The following is a 27,576-nucleotide window of genomic DNA, read 5'->3' as shown; positions in this document are numbered from 1 at the left end:
CACTGCACGGCGTGGCCGTGACGGTCTGACATGTTTCGATGTTTCGCCGTGAAACAGGAAGTTGTTATAACTCATACATACAAAGTCCAATCTTCACCAATCTTCACATGTTTTATAATAGTCCCGGCCTGAATATATCTATGTGCCAATATTCAGTTATAGTCATAGCGCCACCTACTGGCAACAGCCAATTACAGGTCTTGTACTTTAACAAACCCCTTCCAGAGATTTAATCAGATCAACATTATATTTAGTCAGTCTTAATCTAAAGGCCTTGGTGATGTTAAATTGCGAAGCTTTTGAGTGTTCGTTGAAGGGTGTGTCCTTGGCGGCCTGACAAAGTTCGGTATGAAACAAGTCACATTTTTGAGGCCTAAACATGCTCAAAAACTCATGAAACTTTGCACACATCTCAAAAGTGGGGGAAATTTACATCTGATACTGGTTTTAGAATTAATTGTGGCAAAATGGCTCAATAGCGCCACCTACAATATTTCAACGAAGCAGCCCTCACACCACGTTTCACCTACACGTAAGAAAATTGGTAGGTATATGTAACATGTCAACACAAACAAAAAAGTATCTTAGAACCATATCCTAAACCCAACAGGAAGTCAGCCATTGTGATTTTTCTCTTAAATTTTTGCTCAGTTTTTGCCATTTCCAGGCCTTGTACTTTAACGAACTCCTCCTAGAGATTAAATCAGATCAACATCATATTTGGTCAGTCTAATCTAAAGGCCTAATCTGTGATGCTAAATTGCGAAGCTTTTGAGTTTTCTTTGAACGGCGTGTCTCGATATATATCAGGATTTTTTATAGATATAAATAAGGCTACCAGTAGCACAAAAGTCTTTGTGTTTTCAAACATATTTCTTAACACAACTTTGGTAAAGTGTGAGCGGCAGGGTAAATCAAAGGGGAGTTGCACACCAGATGTGTCTGGTAGATAGCATGTTCTTAAATGTGAAATAATTATTTTCTATGAAGGTCCATATACAGCGCGGTCTCACCATCTCTCGAGGCTGCTCAAAAATCTGTAGTGCCACGGAGCGTAACTCGCATAGTTATCCATTAAATTTGCCCAAATCATTATCAAAAGGACAAAGATTATTTACTCTTGCAAAGCATCTCACTGGATGATATATTGTGTATACAGTATGTACTGTATCTTTAATATAGCTTACATAATGTATTTTCAGTTACAAGTATTTCTTTTTGTGGTTTGACAGCTTGAATGAAATGTCTTCAAAGATACAAACAGAGAAATTGCATAATAATTTCTAATCGTTCAGTCTGTGCACTTGACCCAGTTTTATACACTAACCTGCAAACCCATTAACTTAACTTTCATTCTTTAAGAAGTAGAAAAACCTTCATAACTTTTGTGTGTATGATCCTGTGCAAGGAGCTCTAAAATACCCGTCCTATGTTGTGACACCTGTGCCTTGCAATGGGCTTCAGTAAATGTTATATCACCCCCTTGTGTTCTCCCAACACTATAGTGCCAGTCATTTAACAGAAGCCCAACTGAGTGATTTGAAAAGCATGCAAATTAGGCTTCTAATTAAAATTTTGGCTAATGTTAATATATTGATGCCTCACAAATATATTGATAAAATAACATGCTGATCAATCGATATATCAATATTTTATGACATGCTTAGAGTTAGGGCATGCAGTTGACCTAAACAGTATGAGTATTTTTTTTTTTTTAAATGTAAATTCTATTAATTCAATTAATTAAGGAAAACATTCTGAAACATCATGTAAACGAGAACGCAGATTTCCTTACACTATTTAAGGGATTAGGAGAAAGCAGTTTAAAGGTGCTGTAAGCTATTTATTTTTTTTCATGGAAAGGTATGCAAAGAATTTTCCTACTCCCTGAAAGATATTAAAGAAATAAGTGTCCTGAGATATCTTACTGTGACAACTCTAGACTCTGTAAACAACAAACAAAAATGTGTCTGCGGGCGTGTTCTCATAGTATTGTAGTTGCAGTGACTTATTGAGGCTTAATGCCATTTTTATGCCGTGTTGCTCAACAGTTGTCAGTCAAGGGTGCTATTTTGCTGTTGTTGTTTTTAACAACCATTTCTGCACGAAAGCTCATTTGGTATCTTTGGAGTGCAGTGTTTTGGAAAGAGGGGCGTGGCTAATTCAATGGCTCATTCTCGTGGAAGTAGAATGGTTAAAATTGCTTACAGCACCTTTAACATACCCAGGTTTCTCCTGGAGAAAGCAGCTTAATGTGGCCATGTAAACACATAAGCGGCATTCCATCCCACAGGTTTTTTAAGGAGTGCGCATATGCTTGACCAGACCGGAAAACAAACCTCATAGGATGGAGCCCAACAACAAGTCAACACAGAGGAAAGAATTCAACATTCCTGGAACTACAGTAGGAAAAACTCGTACACAATAAACTATACCCATTTGCACACACACCAATGTAAAATATCGACGGTCCTTCACATTCGCGTAAATGCACTCATATATGGAGAGAATTGAGAGAATCCCAGAGTTTTAGGTAAGAGGGAAACCTCACTATTGCAGTGCAATTCCACTGCATATCGGTATGGAAAGTCAAGAAAGCAAACACAGAAACAACTCTGTAATATCTGGAAATAAAGCGAAGCAATGAAGAATAAATTTGTGATTTTGGATACCATGTTTGTTATTAACACAAGCATTGTGGGGAAATTACTTTGCTTTGGAGAAAAATGCTTACTGACCGAGCCAGTTGTATACGGGAGTAAAGAGCATGTTTCCTATGAAGTGAATGTAAACAGGAGCGCTGCTTTCTGGCAATAACCCACTTTATCGCTATAAGCCGCTTCCTGGTGTCCATGTAAACGTAGTCACTGTTACTTCGATTTTTGCTTTTTCTTTAAGAAAAGGACGGACGAGTTGAAATAATTTTTTTTAGCAATCTGCATTATGCGACAAATGTTGTTGCCTGAGCTTGACATGTAATGAACCCAGAATATTCCTTTAATTAAAAAATCCAAATCCATTAACGCACATGAAAACACAATGCTATGATGTGTCACCCAAGCAAACTCTCTATATCTCTCCTCAGGTCTGAGATGGTTGAAATAAGAAGACAAATCATTAAACACAAGCTGTAGGGTCACGCCAGGCTTGTTCGTCTGTATATCCACCTGAGCCCCTCATACACACACAATCAGACACACACATGCATGCATATGCACACACCAAGGAGGAGCTTTACAGCAGCGGGTGATAGCCCCATTCCTCACTCTCTCCTGACTGACACACACGACATCTGGCCCTCATGTACAGGGCCAAGATAGAGGACAGGGGACGCAGCTGTCCGAGGGATAGATCTAAACAGATTTTTCTTGGATGTATTAAATATTAATGTTCACAATTAATCATAGGGCTGGGTTAACACTTGGTTTAGGATGAAAGTCCTAGCTTTTCCTAGGCCTGGATATATGTATATATATATATATATTTCGAATAAACTTTTTCTGAAAACATTAAATTCTCTCAAAAGAGGTTGACTAACGTGATTGGTCTAGACAGAAAGCATGTATAACAGTTGCTGGGTGGAGCTTGGGCAGTTGCCTTCTTTGGTTTGCCACTAGCTGGTAACAGGACTCTTATAGGAGTCTCCAGTCTGCGTCTGTCAAATCAGCAGTAATGCAAGAAAACATTTCTACCAATGAAAATGAGCCTGCGGTTTCCATACACACTTATACAAGAAGGAGGAGGTAATCAGTTAGATTTTTATACAGTCTTCCCACCAAAAACATGGTCATTTATTTTTGTCAAAAGCTGCTAATTGCTTTCCACCAAAAAGGCACAATGCACTCAGACTGTGGGTTAAAATATCTCCAATTAAACCCATTTTCAGAGTGATTTGTGCTGATTATGCAGTGTTTTGCTTGTAAGGTAAAGTCAAGATGATTAAAGACTCCAAATCCCAGCAATGGGACTTCATTGTGAGACAACTCCACCATAATAGGTGAATGAACTGCTTTTTGAGAGCTCTGCTGTCAACCAAATGGGAATTATTAGTGTTGCATGGGGCATCAAAAATTGTAGCAGAAGAACTAGAGATTGTCAATGTATTGTTCCTTGTACTTAGTTGCTAGGTGGATACAAGTGGATACAATCATGTTTTCATACAAGTTATGAATTTGATTCCATGTGTTTAAGAGAACAAAAGTCACTACTGGGAATTGCCAAAATAGAAATGAAACTGGATGTTGAAGCAACTGTGGCTCTTTTGTTAAAGTCAAAAAACTGTAGCAGAAGAACGAGAGATCACCAATGTATTGCTGTGCCCTTGCACTTTTTAGAGTAGTAACAAAGGACCTCATGTTGAATTGGTCCCTTTCATCGCCAGAATACTTAATCTGTAATCAGCTTGCCAGGAGATTGAAGGCTACATTTTTCTTCTTAATGGCACAATTAAAGCACAATAAAAATTCACACAAATTAAGCTATATTGTTTGTCAAGGAGTATAAATGTACTGTCACACTGTTAGGTTTAAAATGCTTTTTAATGATGTTTCAAAACAATAAAACAGTGTTTATTTGTCATTGTTGCATTTTAGGGCCTTGACCTATGGAAAAAACAAAAAAACATGTTTTTGTTGGTTTTCTGTTTTCTTCTGTTTTCACAGCCTTTTCATAGTTTCTGGGTGCTGTTAAAATGTAAACTAGTTTGTCAAATTTATGCAGTTTTTCTTTTTCCTTTGCTGCCTTTCAAGCACAGGCATTTCCTTTCAATTTCTGAATTACAGTTCATTTTAATGGTTTTTGTAGGGCTCAATAGACCTTATTCACAATAGCACCATCTTTGATTTTTGACAGGATCAGACTTACCGTCTCTTCAATGACATGCACTGTATAAAGTTATTAAAAAGATCCTAGATCACATCTAATTTTCCACAACTCATGTTGTCTACTGAAATTTCTTGGAAATATATTTTTTAATGTTTCATCAGGAGAATGATCCAAAAACACTTTAAACTGCAATACAACCCATTGAAGAGACTGATGTCTTTCCCTCACAGCCCATTGTCATTGCCGTCAAAAATCAAAGATCCTGCTGCTGCTGTGAAAGAGGTCTATAAATTAAAAAATGTTTAGGTGTTGTAAGTGTCCTGAAATCATGATTAGAGGAGTCTAATTAAAAGGCTGAAACTCTTAAATACATATATATATATATATATATATATATATATATATATATATATATATATATATATATACACCGATCAGCCACAACATTAAAAGCACCTGCCTAATATTGTACAGGTCCCCCTCATGCTGCCAAACAGCACCAACCCGCATCACAGAATAGCATTTATTATATTCTTCTCACCACAATTGTACAGATCGGTTATCTGAGTTACCATAGACTTTGTCAGTTCGATCCAGTCTGGCCATTCTCTGTTGATCTCTCTCATCAACAAGGCATTTCCATCCGCAGAACTGCCAATTACTGGATGTTTTTGGCACCATTCGGAGTAAATTCTAGAGACTGTTGTGTGTGAAAATCCCAGGAGATCAGCAGTTACAGCTGTCAAAATTAATGTGTTTACGCATGCAGTTAATAAAAAAAAATTTACGCTATTTTTTTCTTAATCACGATTAACACATTTAACGTTAATAAACCAGCATAAACACTTGTTTGAATGGCAGAATCTTTACGATGTGTCCGCCTTGAGTCATTACACTTACACACACACACACACACACACACACACACACACACCACAAACACATACAGAAGTGATTCAGTGTCAGTGATAAAGTGATGGGGAAAGGAAATCTTAATGCTGTTTGATGTACAAAACAAGCCTAGATGGAGCTTGTGACATAAATCAAGTATTTTTCAGCCTATGTAAGGCACATTTTAATTACCACAGAAGCACGCCAAGTCTTAACTATCACCAAAACGTAGAATGAGACGTTTTTGTTTGCAGCTGCTTTTCATGTGGAGTTCAAAGCATCACTTGACGCTGATGTTGACACTCTGATACAAATCATGAACGCAGCTTCACGATTGCTATAGGAAAGCGTATAGCCACAGTCTACTGGCTGATTAATATTGTGGAGGAGAGTTTAACAGATTTAATTAACATTGCAATGAATATGCAACCTATGAGGTGACTAGTTCTTTTAATTATGCAAACTCCCACTTAGACTTTGGGAAACGTTTAATGTTATTTGAATTGATGCTATTTAGAGCATTTCTATCTTTATACTGTAGAAGGCTTTGTTTGGAAAATGTTAATAAAGCATTATATTGTTACATATTGTTTTGTTTTCTTTCCTAAGAAGGAAATAAATGCATTATTACAGGAAAAGAAGTAAATTTAGAGTCAAATTTCAGCACTTTCAAAACCTACAATTAATCGCACATTGCTACGAAAAATTATGCGATTAATCGCGATTAATTTTTTTATCGACTATCAACAGCACTAATATATGTACAGTATATATATATATATATATATATATATATATATATATATATATATATATATATATATATACAAAATTTCATTCTTAAAAAAAAAAGCAGTGAAGCAGTTTTTGTTTTTAAATATTTAAAACATAATAGAGAGGAAGCCCCTCATGACTGTGTCAAAGTAAGTATGTCTCTTGGAAATATCAGATAATTTTACCTTTCCATGACAGGGCAAGGTTAATTTAGGTTGTCAGGTGATATAAGAAAGCCATGAAATTCATGATTCATTAATTAGTAAAATGAAAATCCCCAACATAGTCTCATGACAATTGTGATAATTCATACAAGATGGCGAAATTGTAAGATATCGTACGACATGCCTCGTACGAAAAGATACAAATTTTATTCCTATAGTGACCAACCAATCGACAAACCGAATTTCAAATTGATACAATACAGGCACCAAATTTTAGCTCGCCTCCTATGCAACACTTTATTTTAAGAAACGAAACATCAGTGAACAAATTTGGTTATTCATTCCACATTTATTTATGCAATACAAATGACTGATATGCAAGTAATCTGTACATTTATGCATTTGGCAAACACTTTTATCCAAAGTGACTTACTGTGCCCTTATTACAGGGACAATCCCCCTGGAGCAACCTGGAGTTAAGTGCCTTGCTCAAGGACACAATGGTGGTGGCTGTGAGAATTGAACCAACAACCGTTTGCTTACCAGTTCAATGCTTTAGTCCACTACGCCACCACCACTCCATAATATGTAATCTGTAATACGCATTTCTCGTCTCATTCCATACCCCGATGTTTTCTTTTTTGGGTGAGAGGTTAGACTTATTAATTAGGTTTAGGTAGGGGTTAGGGGTAAAACGTGGTTTATTTAATTTTTTCAATGGGAGTAAAAGTCGTATGTTTTTGTACAAGCCAATTTATACGATTTCCTTCCATTTCCTTCCATCTCGTACTAATTATTACGATTTGTCATGAGACGTTGTTGAAAGCCTTTATAAATTTCACAAAGCCTTGTGTCAACAAGGTCAGTCACAGTAGAACTCCAGTCATCAATTGTTATGAGAGACAGTGTTACAGCCCTGTCTATTTATGATGATGTGGCTGAGCACAGTCTGTGATTAAATGCACGCTCGTTAATCTAGCTATCAGCGTGCTAAAAGCTGCTTTTATAAGCAAACAACAAGATTTAATATTTCCCCCTGGCTCTGTTAAAAGAAGGTGACACTGCCAAAGTGAATTAGCCAATCAGTGCTTCTCCCTCATGCTTCCAAGCAGTCTTTACTTATGAAGGAAAAACAAATGCTAAGACTGCACAGAAACACATCTGAGCAGACAGGGCTGTCTGTAAGTAAGCTGTGTCTGAGCGTCGCCGGAGACGAGCATGCGATCTGGCTGTCATAAGGCTGTGTCTCCTGTCACTTCCTCGCAAATTGTTGTAACAACACTACATCCTTATCCTGCATGCCACACGTTCTAAAAAATGCCTGTTTTTATGATCCTTTGAAAGAGGCTTATTGGTTTAGGAAAAATAAATAATATTCTGTCTTTTTTAGTCTATAAACCCATGTGGCGCAAAAAAAAAAAAATGCTACATGTTTGGTGCTTTTGAGGGGAATTTGCTTGCCTTTGAGGGGTTGATTTACTGTATGTCCAACATATTTTTTCCTGCTTTTTATTTGTGCTGTTTTATTTCGGTAAAACTACATCAAATCATTTTTGACCCTTAGGAGAAAACAGATTAAACTTGTTTGGGTGATTCCCAGTGCATAAATCACTACGACAATGCTAGGACGTTGTGAGTGGTTGCCAGGGTTTTGCTATGCAGTTGATAAGCTGTTTTTAGTGGTTTTTAGCCTGTTGCTGTGTGGTTGCTTGGGTGTTCTGGGTGGTTGCTAGGGCATTGCTTACTTGCCTAAGTGAAAAGAGCCCACCTGAAGCATTCTGGTCTCTATGGTACCTAGAGTTTAACCCCTTTTTATTGTCTACCCAGCAAAAAGTCTGTGACATTGCTCAGAATAGTAATAGATCACCTCTTTTCAACAAGCTGCACACAAACACTGCAAGACCAGTTACACAGGTCAATGAAGTGACCCTAATTTTATTAAATTTTTTGTCCGGGTTTATTAAGGTAGTCAAAAATACATTAAAAATGCAATTCACACAAAGCAGTTTACTACGTCTGCTATGATGAACATGGTTTGTGGTTTTCAGTTTCTTAGTTCAAGTCAGTTTGATGGGATTTTTCTTTCTTTTTTCTGGGGCTTAAACTCAAAAATATCTAAAGGTTGTTACCACCTTAAGACAGTAAAATAAATAAAAATCTCATTAAAATCTTAATTCTTAAAAAATAGTCTTTGTTTATATTTGCATTTTTTTTTTTAATAACCAGTGAATTTTTTTTAAATTTTTTTTTTAATATTATTAATATTTTAATGCCTTTTTCCTAAAAGTATAACCAAGATGCAGGTCACCATTCTGTCATGTGACAAAAAAACAACAACAAAAAAAAAACAGAGAGGACCCATTTAGACCCTCATGACTGTGTGACATTTAATTATATATACAGTATGTATATATATATATATATATATATATATATATATATGTTTTGACTTTTTTATGACAGTTTGTTCATGACAATTGGAGTATCCCTATGAAAAATTCTTGATATTCGTGACTAAAAAAATTCATGATATTTATAATGTATACAGTATATATATAGTGGTCGACCGATATTACGGATACAGATAACTAAGGGTGTTGAAAAGGACGATAAACTATTAATTGGCTGATTGTTTTTTAAAAAAAAGTCTTTTTTTTTTTTTTTACTGTGTCGGGTACAGACATAGAGGCTACAAGATTCCAAAATAAATAATATCCCAAATGCAGTTTATAAGTCAAGCAAAATCCCAATAATAAATGTGTTTGTGTGTATGTTACAATTTAAAACAGCAAGAAAACATTTCTATGAAATTTGCACATAAACAAAATTCTGAAAGGTTAAAAAGAGGGATAATCTCAGTTCTTTAAAAACTTGCACAATATAAAACTTTTAATAAAACAACCGTTATGTAATGCTACTTCTGTTACTAAATAATAATGGAGTAATAAAAGTGAATCAGTAATAGTTTAATTGAAGAAATATTTTATATTTAACAATATAATAACTCAGGTGAAAAGCAGCCGCAAATTTTAAAACTGATATTTCAGATCATCAGTATTTATGAGTTTATAAATGTCATTGGTTGCTTCTAAAAGCAGCACAAGCTCTATACTCATTTGCATAAGAGCAAAATCATTTAACACTTTTGATGCTAGGTGTAGGCCCATCATTTTATTACCATATTCTCATATTTCTTTGACTTAATCACTCTGATGGTGTACTTTGATTTCCACTGGATTCATTACAAATCACGTTATCTAAAGATTTAAGCAGCTTTTCAAAAACAGTGATGTAAAGCAGACATCACGTATAGGACATGACAGCAGAGCAGTTCTGAACGTTCCAGTCCTAAGATTACTGTACAGTAATCTACTTTGTTTGTAACATTATGTAGATGAACATTCAGAACATTATATACAGAGCCTTGGGTGGTCTTTATTAAAATAATCCATAAATACCTCATGTAGTACCATGTAAACAGCAGGCCTTGTTTTTCTCAAGCCCACGGGAGTTAAAAAGATTGACCAAGCACCTAGCAACCAACGACTGCCTTAACAGCTTCACATGTCTGCGATTCACATCTCCACTGGAGTTCTTAAGCCCTTTGTGTAAAATTGGCTGAGAAGTGTCTTTTAAACACAGATCTCACTTCATACTGTAAGTGACTTCATTGAGGAGTTTTTCCACATGCACAACATTTTTTTTACTTGTTTCAATTGATGTTTTATGTGCTTAGAAAGTGTTTAATTCTAGAAAGGAATTAAATTTATTACAAGACAGGACTGTATTTTTCAAACTTTCTGATTAGTGGTTGTTATAAACTCCAGCCATATGTATTAAAATTATGCAATGAATTCAACCTGAACAGCTTTTTTTTTTAACACCTATTTGCATATAGAATTGCAATTTTTCTTGGCATATTTAACCATGATTTTCTACTTGCTGGTCCATTGATGGTGGTATTAGGGGGAGGGACGTTCTCAATCTAGAGATAATTTGATTGGACAAAACTCTGTGTAGTGCAAGATAAGTCATCATTTTGGTCCACTTTCCCGATAGAGAAACACTGTAAATTTCAAGTGAGTTTTGTAAACATTTAGCAGTACACTAACATATAGATGGCCTAGTTGAAAGACAGCCACAATACTCTCATTTTGATTTAATGGGGCCTTTACCACTATTCTTTTGTTGCCTTGCAAACACTGGTATTTTCTATCAGGAAATGCAAATCTTGTTTTATTTTACAACTTGTGTATGGAGTGCAAGTCATTTACATAAAAAGCAGCATCAAAACTGCACTGAACAGGTAATGATACTGGCAAACTAACATCCAACAGCAGTTGTGTTGAAAATTAAGGCTTACAAACAGGTGGTAAAACTTATGTCATTCAAGTCAGGCTTTATGACATCGCACCATATCCCCCTCCCAGCCGGCGAGCTTTAATAAATGCAAGTTTTAAAATGTAATATTTAATTTGATTTAGCATTTTTATGAGACAAGCCCTTCTCTCAATCACATTTAAATGTTTATTGTTACATTAGCTGTCCTGCTTACAGTCAGGGTTTTGGACTACAGTTAATAAATGTGAGCAATTACCATAAAATATTCAAAGAAGCCCATTATTGCCACAGTAGCTCATCTCCGCTGCTAAACTTCAATCAGTTTTGCATTTGAAATACATTAAATGCCTGGGTAAAATGCTATAATCTGCATAGCAATATTTTTAATGCTGCTATTGGGGTAAACGTGAATTTATATGAGGCACATTAATTCTGCTGTTTAATTATTTAGAGTGTATGGATTTTTTCACACATTGTTTGGATTTATTACTCATTAAGTATTTAAAACACTCATGTAATTTTCTTGTTTACTAGAGAGTACAATGGTGTAACTGTAAATCTTACAAAAATAATTACACAGTACCATTGAAAGCTAATGGTCATTTTAATAGCTCTGCTTTAATTACAGGCATTATAATGTAAGTATTTAATGAGAGAGTACCTACTACTGTCACATGATTTCATATACACTACCGGTCAAAAGTTTTGAAACACTTACTCATTCTTTATTATAATTTCTTTTTTTTTTTTTTATAGTATTAAATAATTAGAATAATAGTAAAGTCATTGAAACTCTGGAATAACATAAATGGAACTATGGGAATTATGTTGTGACTAAACAAAATCCAAAATAAATCAAAACTGTGTTATATTTTAGCATCTTCAAAGTAGTCACCCTTTGCCTAGAATTTGCAGACATGTACTCTTGACATTTTCTCAACCAATTTCTTGAGGTATCACCCTGGGATGCTTTTTAAACAGTATCTATGTTGGGCACTTATTGACTGCTTTTCTTTATTATTTGGTCCAAGTCATCAATTTCAAAAACATTTTTTATTTTTATTGCATTTTAGTTTTATAATGAAATAAATTAATATGGTGGCACAATTATATTTTTGTCTACAAAACTAATTTCAAACATTTAAGCATATGCCTTCAGATCAAAAGATTTTTAAGATCATGAGAAACATTTCAGTCAAGTGTTTCAAAACTTTTGACCGGTAGTGTATATATATACACTGGCGGCCAAAAGTTTAGAATAATGTACAGATTTTGCTCTTATGGAAATAAATTGGTACTTTTATTCACCAAATTGGCATTCAACTAATCTCAATGTATAGTCAGGCATTAATAATGTGAAAAATTACTATTACAATTTGGAAAAAATGTTCAGAACTTCTTAAACTACTTCAAAGAGTTCTCATTAAAAAATCCTCCACATGCAACAATGACAGCTTTTCAGATCCTTGGCATTCTAGCTGTCAGTTTGTCCAGATACTCAAGTGACATTTCACCCCACACTTCCTGTAGCACTTGCCATAGATGTGGCTGGCTTGTCGGGCACTTCTCACGCACCTTACAGTCTAGCTGATCCCACAAAAGCTCAATGGGGTTAAGATCCATAACACTCTTTTCCAATTATCTGTTGTCCAATGTCTGTGTTTCTTTGCCACTCTAACCTTTTCTTTTTGTTTTTCTGTTTCAAAATTGGCAGTTCTTCCCATAAGGCCTGCACCCCTGAGTCCTCTCTTTACTCTTATACATGAAACTGGTGTTGAGCGGGTAGAATTCAGTGAAGTTGTCAGCTGAGAACATGTGAGGCATCTATTTCTCAAACTAGAGACTCTGATGTACTTATCCTCTTGTTTAGTTGTACATCTGGCCTTCCACATCTCTTTCTGTCCTTGTTAGAGCCAGTTGTCCTTTGTCTTTGAAGACTGTAGTGTACACCTTTGTATGAAATCTTCAGTTTTTTGGCAATTTCAAGCATTGTATAGCCTTCATTCCTCAAAACAATGATTGACTGATGAGTTTCTAGAGAAAGCTGTTTCTTTTTTGCCATTTTTGACCTAATATTGACCATAAGACATGCCATTCTATTGCATACTGTGGCAACTCAAAAACAAACAAAGACAATATTAAGCTTCATTTAACAAGCAAAATAGCTTTCAACTGTGTTTGATATAATGGCAAGTAATTTTCTAGTACCAAATGATCAATTTAGCATGATTACTCAAGGATAAGGTGTTGGAGTGATGGCTGCTGGAAATGGGGCCTGTCTAGATTTTATCAAAAATGACTTTTTTCAAATAGTGATGAAATGACCTATTTCCTCATATTCTTCTCTTAGTCAAGTCAATTTTATTTGTATAGAACTTTTCACAACACATTTTCAAACATTCATTTCAAAGCAACTTTACAGGAAATCATGCATTAACAAAATGAAACTGTAATATATATAAAGTCTTAGAGTCATCATTGTGTAATTGTAAATTGTGTATAAAAATAAGTAATTAAATAATAACTGTATTTAGAACCCCAGTGAGCAAGCCGAAGGCGACTGTGGCAAGGAACACAAAACTCCATAAGATGTTGGTTAATGGAGAAAAATAACCTTGGGAGAAACCAGGCTCACTGTTGGGGCCAGTTCCCCTCTGGTTGACAGCATGAATATAATGCCAATATTACTTATTAATGTGCAATGCAAGTCATGGTTTAAAATTAGTAAACTAAGTAAGTGTAAAGGGCCAGTGTTTAAACAAACATTTTGTATGAACTGTAAGATTAATGACTAATGTCTTTGAAGTCCATTCTGGATTGGCTGCAGAAATTTAAATAGATCCAGTGTTCTTTGTTAGTTGGTTGATAAAGGCTATTGTTATCAATTAATTGATAGCCTATGTATTCCATTACAGGAGTGTAGTCCATTATTAGACCAAGGTGATGCAGCCAGAGATAAGTGAGGTGCATAGCAGTTCAACCGGCTGGTCATTTCAGTGTGGTCTATTCTAAGTCCAAGGTTCAGGCAGTGCATATGAAGTATCCCATGTCTTATGGTTGGAGTTGGCATCAGTTCATCCTCTGAAGTCCATTGTAATAAACTGAAGTGATGTCTGGCTGGCACCAGCTGCATTTAAGACATCACTGATACATGTAGCAGTGGAGTCCTACACCAAGCAGGAACAGAGCTGGATCTGGTGACCTCGGGATAGGGATACAAATGCTAAAGCAGCCTAATTGTGAGTTAATGGATAAATTAGGTGTATGCCTGGCTAAATAGATGAGTCTTTAGTTTAGACTTAAACTCAGTGATTGTGTCTGCATCCCAAACAGTGCTAGGGAGTCAAATAGTTTAGGAACCAAATAGGAAAAGGGTCTACCACCTTTTGTGGATTTTGATATTCTAGGAACTATTAACAGGCCAGAATTGTGTGATCGTAATGAATGTGATAGAATATAACGTGGTAGAAGGTCACTTAAGTACTGCGGAGCTAGACCATTCAAAGCTTTGTATGTAGTTAACAAAATTTGAAAATCAATACGAAATTTAACAGGTAGCTAATATAACGATGATAAAATTTGCCTAATATGATCATATTTCTTGGTTCTAGTCAGCACACTGGCTGCTGCATTTTGAACAAATTGAAGTGCATTTATTGAACTTGCTGGACATCCTCCCAGTAATGCATTACAATAATCTAGTTTTGAGGTCATGAACGCATTAATTAGTTTTGAGGTATCAGCAACAGAGAGCATGTGTCATAACTTAGCAATATTTCTGAGGTAGAAGAATGCTGTTCTACAAACATTGGAAATTTGATTTTCAAAGGACAGATTGGTATCAAATATAACACCTATGTTCTTCGCTGTAGAAGACAGAAGACTATTGCTCTGGAGAAATGAAAATTTTTGGGAGGACACTACCTTTTCTAGTATTTTTGAAATAGGAGATTTGAAATCGGTCTATAATTAGCCAATTCTCCATGATCAAGCTGTGGCTTCTTAATAAGTGGTTTGATAACTGCCATCAAGAGTCAAATTATATTTTAGCGGATTATTTTTAGACGTTTTTGGTTCAATAATTAGTACCTCTGTTTTGTTGGAATTGAGTAGAAGGACATTTCTGGCCATCCAATCTTTTTTTTTTTTTTTTATCCCCTTTTCTTCCAATTTGGAATGCCCAATTTCCACTACTTAGTAGGTCCTCATGGTGGCATGGTTACTCACCTCAATCTGGGTGGCGGAGGACAAGTCTCAGTTGCCTCCGCTTCTGAGACCGTCAATCCACGCATTTTATCACGTGGCTCGTTGTGCATGACACTACGGAGACTTCGCATGTGGAGGCTCATGCTACTCTCCACGATCAACACACAACTTACCACGCACCCTGTTGAGAGCGAGAACCACTAATCATGACCATGAAGAAGTTACCCCATGTGACTCTACCCTCCCTAGCAACCAGGACAATTTGGTTGCTTAGGAGACCTGGCTGGAGTCACTCAGCACCCCCCTGGATTCGAACTCGCGAACTCATGTCAATACTTGCTGAGCTACCCAGGCCCCTGGCCATCCAATCTTTGATTTAATCGATACACTGCTAATTTGGAGAATCGTGAAATTTCGTCGGGTTTTGAAGAAATATAAAGTTGGGTATCATCAGCATAACAGTGGAAACTTATTCCACGATTCCTGATAATATCGTCCAGGGGAAGCATATATAAGGAGAAAAGCAGAGGCCTTAAAACTGCTCCCTGTTGCACTCCATACTTAACTTTTGTTTAATTTGACAATTCCTCATTTACATAGACAAAGTGGTAGCGGTCTGTTTAATAACCTAAACTATTCTAAGGCAAGTCCACAAATGCCAACATAAAGAGAATGTCATGATCTATGGTGTCGAAGGCAGCACTAATATCTAAAAGCACTAGAAGAGAAATGCAGCAGCGATCAGATGATATGACATATATAACTCTGATAAGTGCAGACTCTGTACAGTGATGGGGCCTAAATCCTGACTGAATTTTCTCTGTAGAAATGAACATTTTTGGGAGGACACTACCTTTTCTAGTATTTTTGACATAAATAGGAGTTTTGAAATCGGTCTATAATTAGCCAATTCTCCAGGATCAAGCTGTGGCTTCTTAATAAGCAGTTTGATAACTGCCATTTTTAATTTTCTTGGGACATGTCCTAAGGATAGCGAGGAGTTAATAATATTAAGAAGAGGTTCTGAGATTACAGGGAATACTTCTTTTAAGAGTTTAGTTGGTATTGGATCTAACATACATGTTGTGGCTTTTGATCTTTCGATACATGTTACGATGACAGCGAAGGATTGAAGCTGCTTGTGAGGAAAATTATGAGACACTGTTTTCTGAGGTACTGTGACAGATGATTTCATGATTCCAATTGTATTTCTGATTATCTCAATTTTATCAGTCAAGAAATCATGAAGTAATTACTATTGTTCTGCGATGGAGTATCTTCTTCAGTTGAGGCTTTATTCCTAACCAATTTAGCCACAGTATTGAATAAACACCTAGGATTGTTGTGGGTCTATATGTGGGGAGTTTGCTAAAATATGCTGACCTGACAGCTTTTAGTGCCTGTCTGTAGCTACAGACACTGTCCTTCCATGCAGCGCGAAATGCCTCTAATTTTTTATTCTTCCACTTCGCTCCATTTCTCTTTTGAGAGCATGAGTGTGATCATTGTGCCATGGTTCGGGGCTTTTTTCTTTATTTTTCTTTAATCGAAGGGGGGCAACACTATCAAGAGTGCTAGAGAAAACTGTATTTAAATCTTCTGTTATTACATCAAGTTCCTCTAGACTTTGTGGCTTACTGAGAATATGAGATAGATGTGGAAGATTATTAGTGAAGCTATCTTTATTGGTTGAAAGAATAGTTCTACCTGAACGATAGCGTGTTGTAGATAGAGTAACATTAGCTGATCGCAGCATACAAGAGATGAGGTAATGATCTGAGATGTCATCGCTCTGTGGCAGAATTTCTATAGTATCAACATCAACTCCATATGATGGAAGTGAGGATACATTTACACGACAATGATGCACTAAAAACGGAAACGTTTTTCCTTTGCGTTTTTGAAAAGTTTCGCGTACAGATGACAACGTTGTCAAAACGATCCCCGTTCACACGTATCTGTGAAAACGACTAAAAACGCTGTATTATGTGTGCCAGGCCAGTAGTTGTTGATGTCACTTTGTAAAGAAACACTACGCGCTTGCGCACATAACGGTGAATACAAACAATGAAGATGGCGAAAGCATCGAGCAATTTTGTCTGGAAGGACGATGAGGTTGCTTTATTACTACAATTACTTTGCTGGGAAGCGTCAATAAACTCAAAATCTTGAGCAGCACAAACACAGTCCTGTTGTCCGCCATTGTAGTTTTGAATGTACTCGCGCACATGCCTATAGACTGAGCACTTAATACGCTTGAGCATGCCTATAGACTGAACTCTTAAGATTATTCAATAAACTCTGCTCATTTTTACCATCAGTTCATCTCCTGCCTTCTTCTGTATTCTGTATTGCTGACTCTTGGGCTGGTAGGAGAGTAAGTTAACATAATAAGCTGTTGATGTTGACTGGTTTGGGATATCAAACAGAACTCTGATATATGGATATCTTCTGACGGAGAGAGAGGTCTTGTGTACATTGGATCTAACATGCATTTTCACTGCCTCATGTTTTCATATTCTAAGCATATCATTGAATACTGTACACGGCATCACATCTCTGTCTACAGGCTGTATACATAAGCAGTGGGTGAATGAATTGCAGGATAAAGGTACATCAAATAAAATTAAAGAAATAAATAACATTTAAAATACAAATACATTTTTCCCATCTGAATCCATACATTAATTTCAAGATTTTCAAATTGCAGGTTCTGCCTACTGTACAATGTTCACACTCCATACAAAACACTCCAAATGAATAAATTGTTGATTATTGTTATTTGTACAGACACCAGTATTCATATTGATAATTATACATCTCAAATTGATGCCTATCAATCCATCATTCTTTATATAACACGTAATACGCGTGTGCATGATGTCATCGTTTTCACAAATTCACGTTTTTGTATGTTTACAAGGAGACGATAAGGGCATCGTTTTCAAAAGTTTGCGTTTTCAGGCCCCAAAACGCCATTGTTGTGTAAATGAACAGCCAAAATGCATAAAAAGTTTTCCGTTTTTAGTTGAAAACGTTGTCGTGTAAACGGCCCCTAAATCTAGTGTATGATTATGGTGATGAGTTGGTCCTGTCACATTTTGTCTGACTCCAAGAGAGTTGAGAATATCGATAAATGCTGATTCCAATGTGTCATATTCATTATCTATGTGAATGCTGAACCTACAATTAAAGCTCTATCCACAGTAACTACTAGATCTGATAGAAAATTTGCTAAATCACCAAGGAAATCAGAATACGGCCCGGGTGATCTATATACTGTAGCAAGGGCAAAAGATGAGATTTTTTATTTGTATCTGATGGTGTCACATTAAGCATTATTAGTTCAAAAGACTTAAACTTATATCCTGTCCTCTGAGTAACACCAAAAACTTCACTGTAAATTGTAGCAACACCTCCTCCTTGACCCTTCAGACGAGGTTCATGTTTATAACAATAACATGGGGGAGTAGATTCATTTAAACTAAAAATATTCATCTGGTTTAAGCCAGGTTTCAGTCAAACAGAGCACATCCAAACTATGATCTGTAATAATTTAATTTACAATTAGTGCTTTGGTTGAAAGAGATCTAATGTTTAGAAGTCCTACCTTTATATGATGTTTATCTTCAATTTTTTTGTTATTTTCAAGTTTTACCTTAATACATTTTTTTTCTAAATAATTTAGTGAGAGTTTTGTGTTTGGTAGTTCGGGGAACAGACACAGTCTCTATATGATATCTAGGTGATACAGTCTCTAGGTGTTGTAGTTTATGTGACCTGTGTGACATCTCAAGGCAGCTAGCAGGATTAGCCTGTTTGTCTGCTTCCTGACCTGGGCCCCAGTTATTCAAATACTATCACTATTAAGTCTATTAACCAAATTACGAGAGAGGAGATCGGCACCTTCCCTGGAGGGATGGAGTCCGTCTCTCTTTAGCAGGTCAGGTCTACCACAAAAACTCTTCCAATTGTTTATAAATCCTATGCTATTCTCCAGACAGCACTCAGACATCCAGCCATTCAGTGACACTAATCTACTATAAACCTCATCACCATGACAATTAGCATTTTACAGTGTCTGACATCATTTTTGCAAGTTCACACACCTCTTTATCATTATCTCTAGTGATTTCCAACTGGCAAAGCTGGACATTGTTATATGAATAACATGAATAACAATTTTAGAAAATCTACATTTAGCATTAGCCAGCGCTTGTAAATTTGATCTGATGTCAGATGCCTGATCCCCCAAAATGCATTTAACAATAGTGACTGGAGTCTCTATTTCCACGTTACTTACAGTAGAATCACCTATTACTAAGGCTCTAAGGCACATGATTCTCAGTGAGTGCATCACTTTGTGGGGAGATCGATTGGAAACCCTAACAGGAATGGGAGAGTGGTGTCACTTTGCACTACGAGTATGCCGCCGAGACGTCACCCTAACGCCCTTCTGCAGGGGCTCTACAGCCGGAACCAAAGTGTGTGTGTTGCTCGCTGTACTACCCACATCCAAAACAGTACAGTATCTACCGGCTTCTCTTTCTCACTGACCTCCACTAGCATTCAGATGTGTGTCTCTAACTCATTAATCTTCTCCGTCTGCCTGACTAATTCCTTACATTTAGCACATGTAAATCCCTCACTGCTGATGGAAGAAGCTATAGTAAACTGTGGCATGTAATGCAAGAAGCAATAACGTGAGCCGAAACCATGACATACCGCAATTGTTTGTTGTTGTTGGTTGTTCCCGAGCGGCAAGGGTTTGAGATCGATGTGATTCCCTCACACAATTGTTGTTATGGTTGTTCTTGATAAGTAGTATTTTGAGACTGATGCAATAATCTGTATCACAGAGGAGAAAACGTGTGCGCACGGTAAAATGCATGCAGTTTAATCGCGCTAAAAATAGAAAGCCCATCAGTTTTTCCAGCTTCGTTTTAACACATAACAAATTATTATTATAAATATTTTTTTAGATATTTAGATACCAGTCTGCCAGTTCATCAAAGATATTTTATAATTAATTTATGGCATTTTTGATGTCATTAATACTATAGTTGGTGGGTGGGGGGTCTGATTAATTGCCCCATATTTGGCCATATTGAGGTTATTGCCATTGCACAATAACTGTTCCTGACTGGCTGATCTACAGAAATAAATTACTGGATAGTGCATAATGTTTTTTAGTGAATTTTGTCTTTTAAATTCAGCATCTGTGTGTACATTTTTGCCATTATCATTAAATTGTATTATAGATAGCAGCATCAACCATTTAAAAACAAAAAAACAAAAACATATTAGTCAACCAGTATTGCTAACCACTAGGCCACGGCTCTGAAATTAAATGTTTTTTTTATTTTTTATTAAAGAATTGAATGTAACTGAACTATTCATAGAAGCATCAGAATCAGGATTAAGATACAGAATAAAATGTATCACTGAATGCAAAAAAGCCCCATAGAACCCAGTGATCTAAAATCAGAGTACTATTTGCCTGATTACAGCCTAAAACAGACGCCAGAGCTGCCCAAACTGTAGGCCTGAAACATTAGCTTGTAGTTTTAATCCTCACCAATGGATGGCACTGCTGTTTCATTTGTTTCCTCCATGTGTGTTTACCTACAGATGATGAAGAGGACATGGGTGGAGATGATGACAAGTCTTCACCAGAGGAGGGTTCAGGAGTTGAACAGGTTAGGACTACTAACTTGATCATGGTTGCAAACACTTTTACAAAGCCATCATAAACTCAGTTTACCCATATATGATACAGTAATGGGTTTTAAGGAGTGTTTCAGTATCAGCATTTGCAAGATTACCCCAACTTTCCATATACAAATTTATATTTAGTGCTTTAAAAAAAAAAAAAAAAAGGTCCCGATTAGAACCAGGTGGAGAAACCAAAAGGTTTTACATCCTGTATGCCACAGTGGAACACTTTTTAAGAGGTGATTTAATGATGAATCAAGTTGTCCTTTATTTTTTTGACCAACACATGCATGATTATGCAGGACTATGAAAATACACTGTAACTTTTATAACTCAAAACTTCCTTGCCAGTCTAAAAATACAATTTATTGAAAACAAGCTGCAAAAATAATTACTTATTTGCACAACTTAGTTACATCTCAGAGATACTGCATCAACATATTTTCTGGGTCAAAATGTTCTTCGGTGGTGGCGTACATGATCATCCATATACGTGATACAGTTGTTGTTTTTTTGTATTTTCTATATATATGTATTTTTAAAATAATTTAAATTCATTAAAATTTAAGATATGTAGTGGTACAGTTTTTTTGTGTGTGTGTGTGTGTGTGTGTGTGTGTATATATATATATATATATATATATATATATATATATATATATATATATATATATATATATAATTGTACAGAGCGGTTATCTGAGTTACCGTAGACTTTGTCAGTTTGAACCAGTCTGGCCATTCTCTGTTGACCTCTCTCATCAAGAAGGTGTTTCCGTCCACAGAACTGCCCCTCACTGGATGTTTTTTTGTTTGTTTTTGGCACCATTATGAGTAAATTCTAGAGACTGTTGTGTGTGAAAATCCCAGGAGATCAGCAGTTACAGAAATACTCAAACCAACCTGTCTGGCACCAACAATCATCCATGCAATGATCTAATCAGCCAATCGTGTGGCAGCAGTGTAGTGCATAAAATCATGCAGATACGGATCAGGAGCTTCAGTTAATGTTCACATCAACCATCAGAATGGGGAAAAAAATGTGATCTCAGTGGTTTGGACCATGGCATGATTGTTGGTGCCAGATGAGCTGGTTTGAGTGTATATATATATATACACACACTACCGGTCAAAAGTTTTGAAACACTTGACTGAAATGTTTCTCATGATCTTAAAAACCTTTTGATCTGAAGGCGTATGCTTAAATGTTTGAAATTAGTTTTGTAGACAAAAATATAATTGTGCCACCATATTAATTTATTTCATTATAAAACTAAAATTTAATAATAAAAAAAAGGTTTTTGAAATTGATGACTTGGACCAAATAATAAAGAAAAGCAGCCAATAAGTGCCCAACATAGATGGGAACTCCTTCAATACTGTTTAAAAAGCATCCCAGGGTGATACCTCAAGAAGTTGGTTGAGAAAATGTCAAGAGTACATGTCTGCAAATTCTAGGCAAAGGGTGACTACTTTGAAAATGCTAAAATATAACACAGTTTTGATTTATTTTGGATTTTGTTTAGTCACAACATGATTCCCATAGTTCCATTTCTATTATTCCATAGTTTTGATGACTTTACTATTATTCTAAAATGTGAAAAAAAAAAATATATATATATATAATAAAGAATGAGTAAGTGTTTCAAAACTTTTGACCGGTAGTGTGTGTATATATATATATATATATATATATATATATATATATATATATATATATATATATATATATATATATATATATATATATATATATATATATATATATATATATATATACACACTACCGGTCAAAAGTTTTGAAACACTTACTCATTCTTTATTATAATTTTTTTTTTTCAAACTTTTCAGACTTTATTCTAAATTGTACTTGCACTTATGTTTACCATAGTCCTTCCATTATTTAACAGTGGCATTTGTAATGCCATAAAAAAATAAACACATTTAAAAACGTTACTTTTTTTACTTTTTTTACTACAATTGCCACAATTGTAATGAAAACATATTTCACAGTTTACTGTGATAAATGTTAGTAAGGGTGTTGATGTGTAGATGTGAAAATTCTGTGAAAATGCTTCATAGCGCTTTAAAATAGAAATTTTGTATGTAGAATTCCAATGGGTCGCATGTGATCCGCTCTGCACGATCCTGTCAACACTGCTTGAGCCCGATGGGGTTATCAGAAACTATTAAGGACTGTTGATTTAATGTTTTAATTCAGTGTGATTAATTATATAAAAATAATGTGTTAAAAAATATTTACACAATTAATCATGTCCCTGGACCGTAATCAGAAATATTCCTACCATCGGAACAATTCAAGCTTGAAGTATCAGCTGTGTATATGATGCGACATAATAAATTGAGAAAAGCCTGTAGGCTAATGATAGGCTTATGTTAATATATATATATATATATATATATATATATATATATATATATATATATATATATATATATATATATATATATAATCTTAAAACCTACATTTTATATATAATTTAATATATGAAAATGTATATTATCAATAACTTTTTTAATGTCCAAACTAAGAACCACATAGCCAATTCAAGAACCCTATACAGTGAAAAAATGCTCATTGTAGGAAGAGGATTGTTTGCCGAACCTCAGGTGCTGAAAAGAGCCACTAAAGAACCTTAATTTTTAAGAGTGAATACCTTATAGATGACATAAAATAGTATTCTCATTTGTAATTTTATCTTAAAAGGAGGCAGAAGAGTCAAGTCCAGACCCTGAGCAAGAGGATAACTCTCAAGAACATACTACTGATATAGACGGCTCATCCAAAACAGATACCACAGAAGAGCCGGCTCACTCTGAACCAGCTGATCCAGACCAAAGCATTGAGGAATCACCATTCAACAGAGAAGAAGAGAAGAAACCAGAGGATGAGAACACAGAAGATGATGAGAATAAAGATATGGAAGAGGAAGAAAAGATAGAAGATGATGAAGAGATAAAAGAGGAGGGAGAGACATCAGAACTAGAGGCAAATGATACTGAGAATAAAGAGATGGAAGAGGAAGAAAATAAAGAAGATGATGAAGAGATAAAAGAGGAGGGAGAGACATTAGAACTAGAGGGAAATGATACTAATGAAGAGAAGCAGGAAGAGGAAACAAAAGCTGATGGAGAGGAGACACAGAATGAAGAGACTGCGGAAGAATCTGAAGAGCAGCAAGTGGAAGGAGAAGAGGAGATAAATGAGGAGAATGAAGGAAATCAGACGGAAGAGACTCCAGATCAGACTGAGGAGGTATCGGCAAATAATGAATGAGAGGACGATGAAACTTATACTGTGTCCTTACCAGGCGTGATGAGAAAAGTTTACAGCGACAAACAATTTGTCCACACTGAAGTTGAAACTGTTGACGTGACGTGAAACAATCACAGCCAATCAGAAAATATTTGTCTAATGTCTAATGTACGGTTATGTGGAGCGGGATTTAGAACAATGAGATTTCATAGTTGGTGGGGCTATCTAGTGTGACACCGTAGAAATAGAAACCAGGTGATCTACAAAATGTTGCAGCTGGTTTGGACAAAAACTCTTGAACTCTTTAATAACATGTTGCTTTGTCTTGTCTGGTTAGGAAACGATGTTTAGATGAAAGACTAATTACTTTGAGTACTACTAATGTATTCATATTAATAACTTATTTAAAGAGCACCTATTATGGTTTTTCAAATATTACCTTTCATGTAGTGTGTTATATAGCTGTTTGTGAATGTAAAAAAGTCCGCCAAGTTTCAAAAATCAAAGGGCATGACAAATGGAGTTATTGATTCCCTAAAGAAAGAACCAATTCTGAACACCTAAAACGAGTCGTTAGTAATTCCAGACTTACTTCCTGTACTAACCTACGTAATTTGGTAACAAAAAACCCACCTCTGGTCTTCATTGGCTGCTCGCGAACAGCTTTGACCCACCCTCAAACACTACACTAAGCAGTAGACCAATCACAACAGACTGGGACATCTGACCAATCAGAGCAGAGTAGGCTTTCTGAAAGGAGGAGTTCAGAATGAATCCTTTAGAACGGATCATTGAACGAGTTGTTTTTGACACTGGGAAAATAAGGTAATGCTGCAATTTAAATTATGAGCAAATTAAAGTGTTTTTTGACATTGGATGCATGTAAATCTATTGTATGAGACCTTTAAAACAAAATTAGGCACATTTAAAAACAATAATAGGTGCTTTTTAATTGAGATTATAATACGAACACATTTAATAACAGCTAAAATAGCTAGTTAGGATTTAAGAAAATATCTATTCTCCATATTGTAATAATACAAGCTCCAATACTAATATCTGCTTAAGCTAGATGTAATGATGTAATGTTAAAACATCAGTCCTAAATGATTAGCTACATGTATTCTCATCTGGATACAGTTGACTGGTTCTGTCCTTCCGTCCATCCATCCATCCATCCATCCATCCATCCATCCATCCATCTATTTACATACCTTCAGTCACAGACAGCTGTGCAAGTCACTCTAGATTTTTCAAAGGATGTTCAGTGTAAAATTTGTCTGGGAACAGTTTTTCAAGGTGATGGTACAGGGGGAATATGGCTGAAAACAGAGAATTAGGAGAGCCACTTGAATTGTTATACAACAATGGTATTAGGTATAGCTATAACAGGAATAGTTCACCCAAAAATTTAAATGAATTTTAAATCGTTTACTGGTACTCACCCTTATGTTCCACACTGGACACTCTTCCTTGTAACACAAACTATTCTGAGGAATATTGATGCTGCTCATTTCCATTAAAGGTTTAGTTCACCAAAAAAAATGAAATTCTGTCATTATTTACTCACCCTAATGTTGCTCCAAATCCACATGCTGTGGAACAAAAAAGATGAATTTTTAAAAAGTCTTCATACTGTTTATTTGCCGTAATGACAGTGAATAGTGACCCCACTCTGTCAATTTCAAAAAATAAAACTCTGTAAAACCAATAGTAAACCAAAGTAAAATCAATGTGACTCATGACGCACTATATTCCAAGTCTTCTGAAGAAATACAGTCACTTTGTGTGGATCATATTGAAGTCATTATTTAATCTCAAATCATATTTCTAAAGTAAAATGTTTATATCAAATATGGCTGCTATGTCAGTAACATCAAACTTCATTGGGGTCACGAGACATGAGTCGAATCGATTATTTTACTGTGGTTTTATGGTGATTTTTATTTTTTTTATTTTTTTTGAGCTTGACAGACCGACGTGAAGACCATGTGAAGACTTTTTTTTTTTTTTAAATCACTAAACCATTGTGACCAGCAGAAGTCAAGAATTTCATTGAAAATTGACTTAACGGTGCACTTAGTAACTTTTATCTTCGTGTCATATTGGACTTACACTGACACCTAGTGGCTTGGATGCAGCATCAATTTAAAATCAATAGTTTTTAGTTGCAGATGCCATTGTAGAAATGTAGTATTCACAGTCAGCCATGATTACTTTAATCAATGAGTGAAAGTGTCAAATAACAGGACGGTTACTGAAATTAAGCGAGTAGTATTCGGCTGGTCATGTGATTCTAACATGGCAGCCCCCATGTGTGGACCCTCTCCATGTAGAATAAAACAGCTTTCATAAGGTTACTGATATGACTGGAGTCTTCTTTTTAATGTGAGTGGTCATGATTCCCTACATATATTGCAAAATTACAGTTCATGTCTTTTATGAGTTAAACTTTGTTTAATGAGGACAAAATTATTGAGTACACCTTTAAATATCAATCTGGTCCTCATATCAATCGATTGTATGGCATAGACAACCTGTTATGTAGCACACAAGTGGTAAAGACTACTTTTGTTATACATTTATGGTAATTTTTTTCCCTTTTTGGAGCTTGTTAGCCCTTGGTATGATTGCAGTATTTTCATTTTTGGGTAATATTACCAAACTACACTAGTCCTTTTTGTACCACTGTCTTTTCTCTGATCGATTACTGATATTAACTCTCAAATGTTTATCTGTCCTTTATTTAATTTGGTCATAAACTATGGTAACCAGACACGATCAAGTTTTTTTTTTTTCATATATGGGACCATCCCGGGAAAATTGGAATGACTTGTTACCCTATTATTGACATTTCTGTCAGTGTTAAGCTACATTATTGGGTAGATTGTAGCTCATATAGGCTTTTTGTTGACCAAAACTGAATCTGTCTTGATATAAAAAGATACATACTGGATTCCTAGTGAGAAATAAAGTAGATTGTGCTGTATTTTTGGCGCTAAATACTGCAATGTTTTAGGTTGACTGTGTCAATGAGTCATCCCCAGCAATGGATCCCTTAACCATGACTCATTTAACATCGCATCTATTCCTAGCCCACTGACTCCCTCCCTACAGATTCGGGGGTGGAACGGAAAAGGGAAAACATTGCAGACATAACTCATTTGCATATATTTCATAATGTGGGTTGTAATATGTAATAAATCTGTTGTACTTGAAATTTTGTCAAACTTATTTACTATCAAATATTTGATTTGAAAGGTTTGCAGTAGATAGCATTGACGTTTGTCAGTCAAGGAGTATATTTCACATATAACATACAAACAAAGAGACTAAAAGGAACCAATTAAGTAGGTATCATGTTATCATGTTAATTATTCATGT

At 35.5% G+C, this 27,576-nt stretch overlaps 1 protein-coding gene across 1 annotated transcript in view; it reads left to right on the top strand.

Moving 5' to 3' along the window:
- LOC127454390 (doublecortin domain-containing protein 2-like) overlaps positions 1-26,466 on the top strand; it is a 45,404-nt gene extending 18,938 nt beyond the window's left edge. Inside the window, exons 8-9 of the mRNA XM_051721571.1 lie at positions 20,832-20,899; positions 23,644-26,466. Coding sequence (XP_051577531.1) covers positions 20,832-20,899; positions 23,644-24,213 — 638 coding nt within the window. The 3' untranslated portion in view covers positions 24,214-26,466. The remainder of the gene's footprint in view (positions 1-20,831; positions 20,900-23,643) is intronic.
- The last annotated feature ends 1,110 nt before the right edge of the window (positions 26,467-27,576 follow it).

Source organism: Myxocyprinus asiaticus, chromosome 16 (assembly GCF_019703515.2).
Source record: "Myxocyprinus asiaticus isolate MX2 ecotype Aquarium Trade chromosome 16, UBuf_Myxa_2, whole genome shotgun sequence".
NCBI lineage: Eukaryota > Metazoa > Chordata > Actinopteri > Cypriniformes > Catostomidae > Myxocyprinus > Myxocyprinus asiaticus.
Note: the sequence above shows the minus strand (reverse complement) of the source record. Positions and strands in the feature narration are given on the sequence as shown.